The sequence below is a fragment of the Schistosoma haematobium genome, chromosome ZW (assembly GCF_000699445.3).
Source record: "Schistosoma haematobium chromosome ZW, whole genome shotgun sequence".
NCBI lineage: Eukaryota > Metazoa > Platyhelminthes > Trematoda > Strigeidida > Schistosomatidae > Schistosoma > Schistosoma haematobium.
The window spans coordinates 6,199,862-6,215,829 of record NC_067195.1 but is presented as its reverse complement, the minus strand read 5'-3'; the positions used below and the strand labels follow the sequence as shown (position 1 = coordinate 6,215,829).

Below are 15,968 nucleotides of genomic sequence, written 5' to 3'. Positions count from 1 at the left end.
ATCTTGCTTTTCCCTTTATGTATGTTGAGACCTACTACTGCTGAAGTTCCTGCTACATTCGTCATCTTCTCCTGCATTTGTTGTTGCATGTGCAATAGAAGAGCTTGATCATTTGCGAAGTCTCGATAGTCCATCTGCATCCTAGCTGTCCACTGTATCCCACTATAACCCATGAATCATAGTTTAATATTTCTTAGTAATCTGACTAGATGATCAATGAGTGACTAATCTTCAAAAGCGAATATATATAATTGTGAACTTCTACAAAATGTGCAACTATAAAACCCTAGAATCCCATTTCTTTTCTTACTTATTAATAAACAATAATGTTATGATCACATAGTAACTCACATACTTAATGACATCAAATCTCTTTCATTATAATTAATGGTATTCCTACCAGAATGAGTTTTGTGGAGACTTTTAGAAGTTTCACTTGTTGAAATCATGAGTCAGTTGAAGTTAGACCACCATGGAAAACCTGGAAGCACTGGACGGCCGTTCCGTCCTGCTGTGGGACTCCTGAGCAATGTGCATCCACGATCCCACACCCTGCGGGACTCGAACCCAGGACCCGTCGGTCTCGCGCCAGGCACTTAACCATTAGACCGTTGAGCCAGCATCCAACGGTGTTAATGTCTAACTTCAATCAATCCACGAAATTGCGCCACCGTACACCATTGTCTTCAGTGAGTTCCTATCTCACAACAGACCTGGTTGAACTCCACTGGTGGTAACGACTTCTCAATAGAATTCCAGGAAATGCCTCTTGAAGTCAGTTACTAGGACGAGACGGCCGTCCAGTGCTTCCAGGTTTTCTATGGTGGCCTAGCTTCATTTGACTCGTGATTTCAACAAGTGTAATGATATTCTCTCTTTAAATATTTATTTTATTTCTTTCCATAATAGTTTTTAATGTCTCTTATGGATTAACTAATTCAAAACGTTCAAAACTATCACGATCATCTTTACATCAACAATTTGGTTCAAGAGATTTATTAGATAATTATAAACAATCTATATTGAATCAAAATATAGAATATTGTAATGATTTAAATGATAATTTGAAATCAACTAATAAAATGAACAATCATAATAAGAATACAAAATGTATTCGTTCATTTGCAAGTGTACAAAATCCATGGCTTTCAATGTGTTTAGATGAAATAGCTGGTTTACATTTGAAAAGTAAGTTGTATAACACCATTTTTTTTCTATCCCTTGTTACTAATGTTGTTTTGTCTATAGAGAATATAAACAATAATCAGTTCTAGGAACATATTATAATCAATAGATGATGAGAGTATAATTTATAGACGACCTTTAAGTGACACTATAGTGACCTTGAGAGTGTCCACCTAATAACTAGGATCAAATGAGGGTTATAAACCGACCTGAAGAAATAGAATTGTGATTTGCAATTGATGGTTAGAGTTAAGAATTAGATTTAGGGTTTTCATAACAAACTGATATCAGTTATAATGCCAAAACTCTATTTATCCAAATGGATGGGTAAATTTCGCGCCAAAATCCGAGACCTGTTATGGTTCCGTCCATAAATTATAGTCTCGCCTCAGTAAATTAATTTTTTTTAAAAAGAAGCATTGATTTACTACCTTGTGTAAGTTTATGATTTTTTAATACATCAACCTCTTTCTTCTATATCACGTAATTAGAATGAATTGATCCAAGTTTTGTTGATAAGACGTAACTTAACATCTCATAACCCTTGAGTTAATTTGTCATTAACTTAATTAAATGGAAGATATCTTATAGTCTGGATTTTATAATGACTACTTTCACTACAGTTCAAATGAACTTCAAACATAATTTTGGTTATAGATCAACCTGTTGTAACATTTAAATTTCTATTAGATTGTGTCTGGTCTTGAAGCAAATAGTTTCTTAGAATTGAAGAAGATAAGTATTTCTATGAGAATCTGAAATGGAAGATCAAGTGAAAATATGAGTAGATAACTCAGTATGAACGAAGAATTCATTTATATTTAAGAATAAAAAACATTCTAGAATCGATAATGAATAAACTTGATATCAATATAAACTAGTAATGAAGAATACAAGTTGACAAAATTAAGTATTCGAATTAGTCACTATAACCGGTTTGCTGTCATTCAGAGATATTCATTATTTATTATCCACAACTACTAATGTTGATGAACGAAGGATTTCATAATTCTCAGCTAGCTATTTTTTACTTGAAAATGAACTTTATCAATATTTCACTATTCTTACAGTTGAGTCGATCTAAGCTATACCACCATTGAAGACATTTACTTTTCGTCCTCTCATTTTCATAAACAAAATCTGCACTGTGAGAAGGCATTGAGTAGAACTTCTGTAATAGTGGTTGTAAACGTGAGGCCATTGAGAGGATTTCGAGAGAGAGAGAGAGAGCTCTCCCCACTCTCAGCCGTATCAGCGCATTTCGGAGGATAGTCTGGATATAAGAGATAAAAAGTATAAAAGTTAAAATAAACTGTAATCTTAATCTGTGATCGAAATAAATAAGCTCTGTTATATATCACAAATATTCATGTTTCATTGGCGCCTGATTCTGAAAACAATAAAGATATATTACTGCAATTAAGTCTGTCGTAGAATACAAATTCTTCACTGATATTTCAAGAGACATCAATATGACTATTTAAAACCAAGAAGAATGAACAATCTTATTCTCGTTTGGAACTATATAGTATTGTACACTCAAGTGTTCCAGAGTGAACATCAACTCTAGGATGCAGGCATATCCGGCTGACGAGTCCCAAATAAGACGAAACGCGCATCCCGAATTCCACTGCCAGTCTCCATTTATCTCTGCTTATAATGAATGAGGTGAGTAACACCATAATTTTCACCGCAAAATAACATTTCAATCAATTACATTCAAACAATTATATTTTCAAATACTTTATTTCACTTTATTAGTTAATTCGGATTTAGATTCACAATTTTTCAACTTTAAAATACGCCCTCAGTCAGAACGTCTCATTGCACTTGAAATAAACAAAAAGAATTCATTGCAATCTAGAAAGATCCATGTTTACGTTGGACCAGACGGTCGTGTCGTCAGTGGAGCAACAGGTCCTGTAACAATTCCCGGGAAGTTATTTCTACCGTATGTAAAAGTAAGTGTTAGTTTCTTTTTCATTTTGCCAGTACATCTATTTATACCATTACGACTTATGATATGTTTTGAGTCAATTAATTAATTTATTTATTTGAACACACAAATATTGGTACAGAGGGTTACCGAATACATATGCGCCTCACGGGTCACTTGATCTGTGTGTGAGCTGAGTTACTGCCCAGTTGCCTAGACCGAAGTAGGTGGTTTTCTTAGAGGGCCACACTCGAAGCCTTTGACCTAAGGGTTTGATACACAAGGTAGTGGAACAACGTCAGGAAATGCGATCCCATGGTAGCCGGTGACCAACAATTGGTTCATATGCTTTTATTCTATCAGGCTCTTGGAGCCCATATATGTACCATTGGTTTGGAATCAGGGTTTTTACAACTCCCCTAAGTGGATCTTTCGTATCCACCAACCCGGTTAAAGCGCCGGACATTAATAGGTGTAATGTAATATAGTACGATAAGTTGAAAATTCACCGAATGTGAAGTAGGTTATTAATTCAATAGTAAATTTCAAGTCATCAACTTTGAACTTCTTCAGACATCATAAGTTATTTTGCACAATTCATGAATAGTTTTTAATTATAAACATAAATCATCTAAAAAAACTCAAATAAAATCAGAAAATCAAACATAATATATAATTATGGGGTACCTTGGAGATTGTTCGCTTTGGATTTTCACAATACTGACCAACTATGGTTAAGTAACCACTGAAAATTTGGAAGTCGTTTCATCTTAGAATGTAAATCCTTAGAAATACACATCCATGACCCCATCAGAGGTCAAATACAAAACCTTTCAAATATCACGAAGAGTGTAGAACCTCTAGATCACTAGGATGGTTTACAGTTCCCTAAATTTCTAACTTCTGTCAACTGACCATTCTGCTCAACTATCATTTACATTTTGTTTCGTTCACAACATGATTGAACTCGATTGATCGCAGCATCTCATTGGAACTTTGGGAATTATGGCTGATATATTTCGATAAAAATAATGGGTGCTTAAAGCAGGTACGAAAGAAATGCATATGGGTTTTCGTAAGGCTTCTACAAAATTATTACCACAAACTAAATACTGCCTTTAGTTTCTCTTCCATTATTAAAGGAGAATAATTTGACGGGTTATCAACGTAGTATATGAGCACAAGATCTAATGAAAGCAGTAAAATCAAGACCTGATCAACATACACTCATCGCGGATAAATCAATAAACTATCATGCTAATAACACAGAGGTCTTCTCTAGCTTAAAATCTTATGAGACACTTTCAATCTTTAACAAATAACTAGGTATTAATGACAAAGAATGTTATAATTACTGATCGATCTTTAATGCGAAATGGTTCCCATGTGTCCATCATCCGCTAAATGTCGAAACTTTCCCAACACTTATGACAATTTCCTTAATCTGAGGTCTCCTATTCTTATGAATTCATGAAGTTTTAATAAGTGATTTCAGAAAAAGTAATCCCATCTTATAATCGATTTTGTGGATTTTGTTTTTAGTACAAAATTCAGAAAGATAGAAAACAAATTCACGATATTCTGTAAAACCTTTTTTTCTTTCTCATATACCTATGATTCACCGAGTGACGCTAGTTACTGAAGAAAATTGACTTTAAATTAGGTAGATCAAAGGAATTGTCAAAAAAACCTTAAACCTAGATTTCGTGACAATCAGCATTTAGCTTAAATCTTAGGTCAGAAATTTTGTCGCAATTTCTCCTGATTAACTAATATAATTTCAAGTCATTTAGTCAGCTGCCGATACGCATATATATTTGCTTTTGATAGGTAAAGAGAAATTTCAGATTGATTGAAGTTAGATGTTAACACCGTTGGATGCCACCCCACTGGTCTAGAGGTTAGGCGTTCGCACGCGAGACTGATGGGTCCTGGGCACCAGTTTCGCGGGGCGGGATCGTAGATGCGCGCCGCTGAATAATCCTATACTACGATTAAACGACTATTCAGTGCTTCCAGGTTTTCCATGATGGTCTAGCTTCAATTTTACTCATGAATTCAATTATTAAACTTTAGATTAATTTAATTCTGTGAATTCTGATTTCTTATGTTAGTAATCATCTTATATTCTAATAATATAAATTCATTATTCTTTCTCAATGAAAAAAAAAACAGGGTTGTCTAAGAGACCAAACAATCTTATGGTTATGTACAGAAATTCAACAAACATTAATACCTATAATAATTCATGAAACTAATCAAAACAATTCAGAAGTTAAAATCAATAGTTGTAAATTTGATTTACGTGCCACAGGTGAACGTACTACTGAAGCATATTGGAGAGTTCATAAAGTAGACAAAAATATTAGACGATTTGAATCAGTTGCATGGCCAGGAAACTTTTTACGTGTTACATCAAATAATGTAGATGTTATGGTTAGTTATTTTATTAATATATCTATTAATATGATATTTTCATTTTGTGTGAAGTAACATCACATTATATCTAGAGCTTAGATTCTTAATATACCACGTATAACTTGAGCACTCAAACCCTAGAACCTTCTCAGGTCACAAATGAAAAGACAGAAGACAAGTGAAAGGAATGCTATTCCAAATAGTGTCATTTATGATACAGAACTGTCAGTTATTTATAGTTTTTACTTACTTACTTACTTACTTACTTACTTACTTACTTACTTACGCCTGTTACTCCTCGTGAAGGAGTATAGGCCGCTCACCAGCATTCTCCATCCTACCCTGTCCTGGACAATCCTTTCCAGCTCTTTCCAGTTGTTATTCATCTTTTTCATATCTGTTTTTATTTTCCGACATAATTTGTTCTTTAGCCTTCCACTTTTCCGCTTCTCTTCAGGATTCCGCCTGTAGCTATTCTAGAGTTACTATCGGTCCCAAGCCCGGGTAAAGGAGGAGGATTAGGCATGGGTTTAACGACCCCATCCAGTAGAAAACTAACTCACTAAAAAAACGCTAACCAAAAAATACTTAAAGTTTTTAGTAAAAACGAAATTTTCATTATAATCATTCAATCCGCATACAGAGGGTTACTAGCATTTGTCTAATAGGGGAGCTGCACATAAAGATTCTGGAATATTCTTCCAAAAGATGACTGGATGGAATATCTTCGGCTCTTTCTGAGCTTCTTAGAGCTTCCTTGAGTTCACCCGTGGACTGTCCTCACACCTTATTAACATAATTTAAACCGATTCTCAAATAATAGATTGTAATTCAAACTAGACTAGAATATTTGTTCAGATTACAAACTTGTTATCGTTGCAATATACTAAATAGATGAAGAAGTATTAACTAATTTCAAAGTGAGACATATATATCTATAAACCAAATTAGATAGTTAACAATATCTATAAAAGATAGTGAGAGCATTGTATTGTCCTAGATTAGGATCTTGTTTACCACATTCTGTATGAGACCCAAACTATCTAAGTTTCATTTCGTGTGGGTATGAAGATTTCCTTGATAAGTTTCATATTAGAACCAAACTGATTTCGATCCTTTCTAGTTCTAAATCACCTTCCTGTTCATTTCAGTCTATTTACAAACCTATTTTCTAATTATTAAATGAAAGTTTTGTATTCTCCGGTTTCTGATGTTAGAAACTAAACTGATTAGTAAAATATTCCTATCATGATAAAATAAGAACACCGTTTATGCAAATACGTATTTTCAGTAGTTTTTATCAAGCTTTATAAAGCAGTACGTTTGTTCAGACAGTATGTTACAAATTTTTATTCGTATACATATGGCTTAAAGGACTGACAAAATGGATGAATCATTAGTAAACTATGTGAATAATGTACAAAATGAGATTGATGGTAACGATACTCAAAAAGTGAGAGTATATATGAAGTTACTAGTCACGGTTATTGTAAGCTGATGGCAGGTAAAAGCCATGGAAGAGAAAGAGACTGAATAAAGGATTTTTATATACAATAAATTAAGTCGGAAAATTTCATTAGCTATTATGTCAGCTATGTTGAGTACGCCGAGATAATTAAACCATGAGGGCTTCATTTAAACTTTAGCTATATTAATGAATGGTAAAGACATCTAGATTTTGCATTATACGTCTACTAAATGAGAGGATATTAAGTTTTTTGTAGGTTTGTTTATTTCTACACTTAGTCATCATGGAAATTGTCCAAGAAAGCTACAGGAGGTTTGTAACGTCGTTCTGACTATCTTGTCATCTCCACAGAAGCACAGTGGTTCAAATGTTCTGTATAAATATTTCCATTTGTATCACATTTACTTGAATTATTTTCTAAATTGATTAGTAAAAGGAAATGACTAAGTAACTAAACTCGTATTTATCCATTAAGATTTTGTGTTTTATCTATAAATTGTAATATATTTTCTTTGTTAACTTACTAAGGACAAGTAAAAATGGATTATTTGTTAGTTGTAAGGATTAGAATACGAATAAATCACGTAGACTTACTTAATTACGTACTCCTGTTACCCCTCGTGGAAGGGCATAGGCCACCTATCAGCATTCTTTATCCAACTCCATCCTGGGCAATCCTTTCCAGTTATTTCCAGTTTCTATTCATCCTTTTCACATTTGCTTCCATTTCCCGACGCAGTGTCTTCCTTGGTCTTTCTCTTTTCCGTTTCCCTTCAGGATTCCAAGTTAGGGCATGTCTTGTGATGCAATTTGGTGATTTCCGCAAATCATGTAGAACTTTGGTCTAAATCCTAACAGACTGATATTTGACTCACAATAGAAAGTTAATACACAAAAGAAAATATCTTTAAACACTGAAGAATTTATTAATGTATATCCAAACATGAATAAATTAGTATGAGCCTTAAGAAGAGATTACTAAATAATACTGATGAAAGATCTCAATTTATTATATAAAATTTCATAGAATTTCCTTACTTAACTGATTTGTCAGACAAACAGTACTGGGTTCGAGTCCCGGAGTGAACATCAACTTTGGGACGCAGGTACATCCATGTGATGAGTTCTAAATAGGACAAAGCGAGCGTCAAACTGGATTCCACTACTAGTTACCATCCATCTTTGCTTATAATGCTTGTGACTTAAGGCAATATCGAGGCAATTCGTACAGGATGTACATATACCAATAAGATATTGATCAAGTTCAGTCCTAAACATCAATGGGAAGATTCAAACAAACAATACAGAATGATTATAGATTCCTATTGTTTTTTTTATTAATTCACAGGGTGGCGGTGGGATGGATTGTTACTTTCAAATCAATCGTGTTCGTTGTAAAGGTTTTTTCCAATTATCACCTCTTGTGAATATTAAAAAAATTATTGGAATGAATGAAGATGGAACAATCACTTTATACGACAAAGATACAATGGAAGAAAATTCACGTTTTTATCCAGAAGTTGTCAAATGTACGTAAATGTATTATTACTGTGACTTTAAACCCCGGCTAGCTATCATGTGACTTAATCGCCAATCGAAATATGGCTTATTCAATCTTGTATTGTGCTAAACAATGACGTTCAACCGGTATGAGCAGCCTAGCGTCCTTATTGGTCCTTTGTCCGCCTAGCCTGTTCAGTTGAGACTGGAACACCAATACCAGCTTCCACTATGTGAATCATTTATTTCAAATATATTTAGTTTATATACTAGCCAAACAGACCACATCACACTAGAAAATAGAAAATAACATTTGTGTAAGATCAAGCCAAACAGTGGCTGTGAATATGGGAGACTGTAATCAATAAACCGAGTATAATTCAAGAATGCTTAATCGTATCATAATATTTTATAGATCAAAATAAAGCTTGTAATAAGAGGAATATAGATACACACAACCTAGTTACTGAATAGTTATACAATAAGAATATATATATATATATACATATAATATTAGTCCATTAATAGTCCTCGGAAGGTATCCGCCACTTAATCTTCACTAGGATATAACAATTATTTTGAAGTATATGTCTTAGTAAAACAAATAATTAGGCGGTTAAATATTATTATCTTAATTTTGTCCTATAAAACAAAAAATTTAATTACAAGCCTCGTATCTACACTGTCTTTTCCTTATTGAAAATAACCGCTTGAATACATGAGACGAATAGAGTAATTCAAGCCAATTATTTTTTTTTCGTCATGAAGGTGAGTACCAAATATTATACATTATATATTGTACTTTTGTGTTATATGCTACCGAAGTTGACAGATATAAGTAATATGTATCATCAGTCGAGAGTGGCATACTTGGAGACAGAAGGTTGGAAAAATCGAAGCGAAAAGAACGAAAACAGAAAATGATTGGTGTGGAAACGAAGGAACAATCAAGTCTGAGACAATTGATGGATATTTTGCAAATGAATTATTTACTGTATGGTTCTCAGATTTTACCAGGAGATTCGATAATGTTATATACAAATACATTTGGTTGTCCCCGTCTGTATTCTTGTTCATAACACCATCACTAAAATCATTCAGTAGCGTAAATTTATCGATGATCTCAAAAATCCCTTTACAAGAAATGAAAACTTAGCACGAGTTAATAATAATAATCTTTAATTGAAAGACAAGGTGGTAAGATATCCTCCATACTAATCTGAATAAAACGATTCTATTTTGTTTTTTAAACTGATTCTATGTAACTGATGGATTCATCACCAAACAAGATATAACGTTATAAATGCACCAAATAGATATGCGCCACATAAATCATTCGATTTGTGTGAAGGCTGAGATACTGCTCAGGTGCCCAAACCGAAGCAGGTAGTTTTCTTGGCGGGCCACACACGGAGCCTTCAACCTAAAGGTCTGATACACAAAGCATTGGAGCAAAGTCAGGAGATGCGATCCCATGGTAGCCGGTGACAAACGATTGGTCCATACGTTATTTGTTTCTTCAGGATACTAGAGTGAATGTTCACCATTGATTTGAAATCAGAGTTTTCCGACTTTCCTAGGTGGATCTCCTGTGTTCACCAACCCGACATTCGCTTTTCGTCCTCTCAATTTCGTAAAAATCACTGGCGCTGCGAGAAGGCAGTGAGTATGACAAAAGATGGGAAGAAAGAGGTTTATTACGCAATGGAAATAAAATATATAATGACAATACTAGACTAACATCATTTTCCATTTAAAGGCTTCTTTCTGGATTTTTGTAATATTGTAGTGAATGAGAATACAAGTAGGGACAACCAAATCTATTTTAATACAACAATATAGAATATCTTGGTAAAATCAAAGAACCATTTAGTAATATTTCATTTACAAAATATCTATCAATTTTCTCAGACTTTGTCGTTCCTTTGTTTGTATATCAATCACTCTCTGTTCTCGTTCTCTTCGATTTCTCTCAACCTTCTATCTCCAAGCATTCCACTTTCGAGTGGTAATCCATACTACTTAAACCTTTCGATATCATTAGCACTTACCACAATATCACATTGACACAACGTATACGATAACCAGTCAACTTCTCTTGATGATTACAAATATCAATAATCTTGAGTAACTTTAAATAATGAACTTGATATGATTAACTATATAACCTATAAAAATAGGCTCCAAATATGACCAAAAGACTTGATATAATTTGAATTGTATATCAATTTCTATGGGACTTCAATAAGCATTTTCAATGGTAATAAATTTAACTTATTCGTCAGTAAAATCGTTGAAGGGTTGTAAATATCTAATGAAATATTCAGAAAAGATAACCTTTTCAGTCATTTAACTGTCCGATAATAAACGGTTAGATTATAAATATATTTCTATTCAAACAGTTACAATAATGCTTTAAACAGAAATGGATATTGGCTAGCATTAAAATTTAGAACAAATGATTCGTTCTATTTAGAACTCGTCAGCTAGATATATCAAAATCTTATAGTTGATATTCATTTCGAGACTTGAACCTAATGTTGTTCACTTCAAACGTCATCGTATTACCCACTTAAATACTGGGATACAAATCGGTTCAAGAACTATTAGCATTGACATTTTTGTACATAAATTTGATTATCAATATCTACATATGAGTTACATTGTATTTACATCACAAGAAGGTTCATTTATTAGTTATAGTCTTATCTCTTAACGATTTCATGTTAATCATGAAACTTATTCAAAAATGTAATTAACTCCTAATCCGTAACAGAAGATGACGTTATAGATCTCTTGAAGTCAAAAGAAATCCTGATGCTAAGGGGGTTGTTTTTTTTTAAAAACGTTCTTGATTTCACTTATTCAGAAATGATCATTTTAGGTGAAAAGAAGTTAATAATATGGAGTTCTGAAAATAAGTTTATACTACAATAAATTTATCAGTAGTGTATATCTATGACCTTGAAGAAGTAATTCATGTAATATCACAGTTAGAAATATTACAACTAACCCATTTGGTTAACAACGTATTTTCTGTCACATTGAGATATGATATTGGTCTGGATTACGTAATCAATCAGTATAAATGGCTATCCAAATAATTATGATAATAACTGAATAAAGTAATCTATCTTAATACGTATTCTGTTATTGATTTTGTAGATGGTTTCTCGAGTCCACAGACTCAATTGAATAGTTCATGTTTAACAAACAGAACAGTTAATATAAGTCCTCAACCAATCATTTCAAATTCACTATCAGATAATGATAATGAAGAAGATGAAGAGAATAAAGGAAATCTACAAAAAGAATCTAAAATTACATCCACAAGACAACAACAACAGATGTTAGAATTAATACAATCTCATAATCAAACCGATATGGACACAACCAATAGTGTATTTGTTGATGATACAAACTTTAATGGAAATGATTTGAATAAGACACAAACTTTAGATAATCCAAATGAAATTCAGACTATGAAAGGTAAGATAAGAAAGTTCATTGCTCTTTTCTTCTTATTTCAGTATAATTTAAGTTGCAAAAGCAAAAAATAGTTTTAAGCATTTCTAGAGTTCACTTCAATAAAGTTATTTGTTACACTTGAATATCATTAAAATGATTCAAGAAGAGTCAGATGATATTTAAATTCTTGTTACTTTACTCAATAATAAACTGATGACTTATGAACTATATGGTGAGTAAGCAAACCATCTGACTTCTGTTACGTTCTAATGCCCCGTTTATTACAACGTGATTAATTCGCCGATTAGAATATCAACTTATATGACCCTTACACAGTGCCAAACTAATGACGCGTTTACCAATACGAGCAGCCTTAAATCAACTCTTAGTTCTTGTTGGTTCTTCTTGCCGAACACTGACCGTTTAAGTTCAGAACACAATCTCAGCTTCCACTGTATGAATTCTACATTTCAGGCATACTTGGTTAATATACAAGCAAACCAGACCTCATCATACCATAAATTCGAAAACAACAATTGTACAAGATCAGGCCAAAACGTCGCTGTAATTATGAAAGACTGTAATGAATTTGTGGTGTGTGAAACTTATATTGACATAAGTAGTATATGATGTTAGTCGTGAACAGAAGGTCTGACAGCAGAGAGACAAGAGGATCGAACAGTGAAGAATGGAAACATGATGCAATTTGTATGAAAATGGAAGAACAATGAAGTCTGAGTCATTTTGAGTCAGTTGGTGGACAGTTTGCAAATTAAGCATCTACTTTATGATTGTTAGATTTTATTAACAAGTCCTGTAATTTTGTGTTAGATATATTCGATTTTCCCCACTGGTGTTCATGTTCACTAATTCATAGTTACACAATAAGAATATATATGTATAATAACAGTTCATAAATAAATCCTAAAAGTTACCATTCATTTACTCTTCCTTAGGATATGACAACTTTGATATTTACTTCATGAACACGACTTATCAAGCAACTAGTCAGATATTAGACAGGACATTACATTATCTCATTCGACTACTCCTTCTGATAATAAAAAGGCACTGTTATTTGTACTCAAAATCAAGCCATAACACAATAAGCTAACTTTGTTTAACTCTGGTTTGTGATCTACTTTATTTTTATGAGCCAATTAGGAACTAATCTTGATAAATCTTATGACTGGACGCTTTAATCAGCTTCCTAAGCTCATTTAGTAATTCTAGAGTAAATCTACACAACAACTTGAACACGAGAGAAAAGACGCGAAATATGGAAAGAACGCTTTGCTCTAAGGTTAGATTATGTACATAAAATTAAGGTATTTACAGTTTTTGACTTCTAGAAAGTTCTGGAACCCTAATAGCATACAATATGAGATATGAGTTGAGGAAGAAGTAAGATAACGAGAAAACCAGATAATCAGTACAAATATATTAAAGGAATTCAACGACCACATGTATATATAGACATAAATGCATCATCAATGCTTTAAAGCAAATAAGAAAAGTATATGCTGATTGGAGCTGTAACATATGATCAATCATACATATTCATACAAGTATGAGGATAGCATACGTAGAAATATAGTCAAATTATTGCTGAACAAAATGAAACTGTCTATTTGTGAAATAAGCTAATCAAAGAGTATAATCGATTTAAACATATACAATTTCAGATGATAAGGAAGCTGTACTACAGATTACTCGAACTTTGATGAAACTTTACAAACAATGGAATCTATGCATGTAATTATTCTGTAAAAAATCACTACAGAACTTTCTATTCTATGTTAGTTGACTAGACCATATTAACTGATTTCATCATAAAATTACAAAATTATGTGATCTTCAGATGTCGTACATTGTGAATGACATGTTCAGTTCCAGTTGGATTATTATTTATTTTGTAAAACATTTGATTATCTCTCAATAGAATAAGGATAAATATCTTCTTGGCAAGACTATAATCTGTGGACGAACTAATCAAATATAAGATAATAGGTCATGGATTTCCGAACGAAATTCATTCATGCATTTGGTGAAATAGCGTTTTTGATATTTTAGTTGATGACGAAAACCCTAAATCTAATTCCTAACCCTAACCATCAACTGTAAATCATAATTCTAAATCCTCAAATTCCTTTATAACTTTCATTTAGTTTTAGTTATAAAGTGGACATTCTGAAGATCACTGTGGCGTCGCTCAAAGGTCTTCCATACATTATAGTCATACCATATTTCATGCACAATAAATTCCTTTTTTAATCAGTCACTTTTTTATTTATAAAACAACTTTTAGTATGATAATTTCTATCCACTTCTTATAGTAACATTTTTTTTAAATATTTGAATAACCTCGTTACACAAGTTACTAGCCATTTCGGACTCTTACTGAATAACATGTTGGCCATTTAAAACAAAAGGTACAGGACTTTAGTCTCTATGTGAAAATTAACACTAAGATCCTGGTACATCCATCTGACAAATCTCAAATAGAACGGAATGTGTATCCTAGGTTCCACTGCTAGCTACAACTCACCTGTTTTATTCAAATTTTATTTTATATCAACAGAGCATTTATTTCATTGAGTTTCAGTTAAAGAAGTTTGTTTGTTTGTTTGTTTTTAATTCCTAGATTCCAGTTGGAAATTATCTATTTATACAGAGAAATCAGCACAAAACTGTGAAATCGTTTTAGTCGTCTACGGCATAGACGGTAATTCAGGTCCAATATTAATTGGTAGATCAAATGATGAAAAAGGATTATTTCAGGCAAATAGAATTGATAATTTTATGGTAAGTAGCAATTTGGAAGACTCTTCCGGTCTCCCACATTGTACGAGCATTCCATGTACCTAAATAAATGGTTGCTGTGGTTGTCAGAAGGAGCATCAGCCTCCTGACTTTTGAAGGAACTCGGCTTTCACCATAAGACATCATAGCTTTTCTAAATGAAGACCTTATGACTCCCAGGGAAGAGTCTAAATGGTTTGAATAATTTTTTTCTGGTTAGCGTTTTTTTAGCGAATTAGTTTTCTACGGGATGGGGTCGCTAATCCCACGCCCAACCCTCTTCCTTCATCCGAGCTTGAGACCAGCAGTAGCCCCAGAGGGGCTCCAAGAGGAGTTTTCATGGTAAGTAATAAATGATTATTTAATGAATCGGTCAAATCTATCATTTTAACAACAGTAATGATTGATTGCTAATTATAGGTTAAAAATACTTTCAATAAACTTGTAATCTGAGAGTCTATTTTTAAACGATTAGTTGTTTTGTTATACTTTTGACTAAATGTGCAATTGAATGTAGTCGAGCGGTAAATTGATGGAGAGTATTGAAGAAGGAGAAAAAAATTACTTTAGATTATCTACTAATTGCAGTAAAGTCTATTTATAACAAAATATCACATTGACAAATCGACAAAAATATTTGTGTGTATATTGCGTACAACCGAACACTCTTTTCAGTTAGTTGGTATAATAACTGTCTTGTAAAATCCTATTCTAAAGGTTGTTTCTAGTGTAAATGTCAGGGGACTTCAACGATAAGCAGCCTTTAGAGATGACGAATTTAATTAAAGAGTAAAACCTGGTAATTATTTCATAATAATGAAAGATTAAAGCCAGAAACATGAATCTTCTTCACCCTTGACTGGAGATAAGCGATCCCGAACATACCTGCCAGTTTAACATCTATACCTTAGAATCCAAAGTAGTTATAATGAATCTATTATTTATTATTCATAAAGATCTTCCTCCTGACCATTGTAATTCATGACAAACACCCTTTCATTTTATATTTCGCACTCTTTAAACAGCTTGTTATATCAAATTTTTATTTGTTCAGTAAATAAGTATTATAAAATTTACTTACTTGAATAAATGATCACTTCCTAAGTAATTTCACTGTTTTAATTAAATCAATACAACAAAGCAATTAATCATTTTACTTACTTATGCTTGTTACTCCCAGTGGAGGATAGG

General features: G+C 32.7%; 1 protein-coding gene across 1 annotated transcript in view; it reads left to right on the top strand.

Moving 5' to 3' along the window:
• MS3_00010285 (uncharacterized protein) overlaps positions 1-15,968 on the top strand; it is a gene marked incomplete at both ends in the record, with an annotated part of 65,699 nt that overhangs the window by 29,556 nt on the left and 20,175 nt on the right. The window contains 6 exons of the mRNA XM_051218645.1: positions 910-1,188; positions 2,947-3,146; positions 5,297-5,557; positions 8,356-8,536; positions 11,673-11,996; positions 14,620-14,780. Coding sequence (XP_051070240.1) covers positions 910-1,188; positions 2,947-3,146; positions 5,297-5,557; positions 8,356-8,536; positions 11,673-11,996; positions 14,620-14,780 — 1,406 coding nt within the window. The remainder of the gene's footprint in view (positions 1-909; positions 1,189-2,946; positions 3,147-5,296; positions 5,558-8,355; positions 8,537-11,672; positions 11,997-14,619; positions 14,781-15,968) is intronic.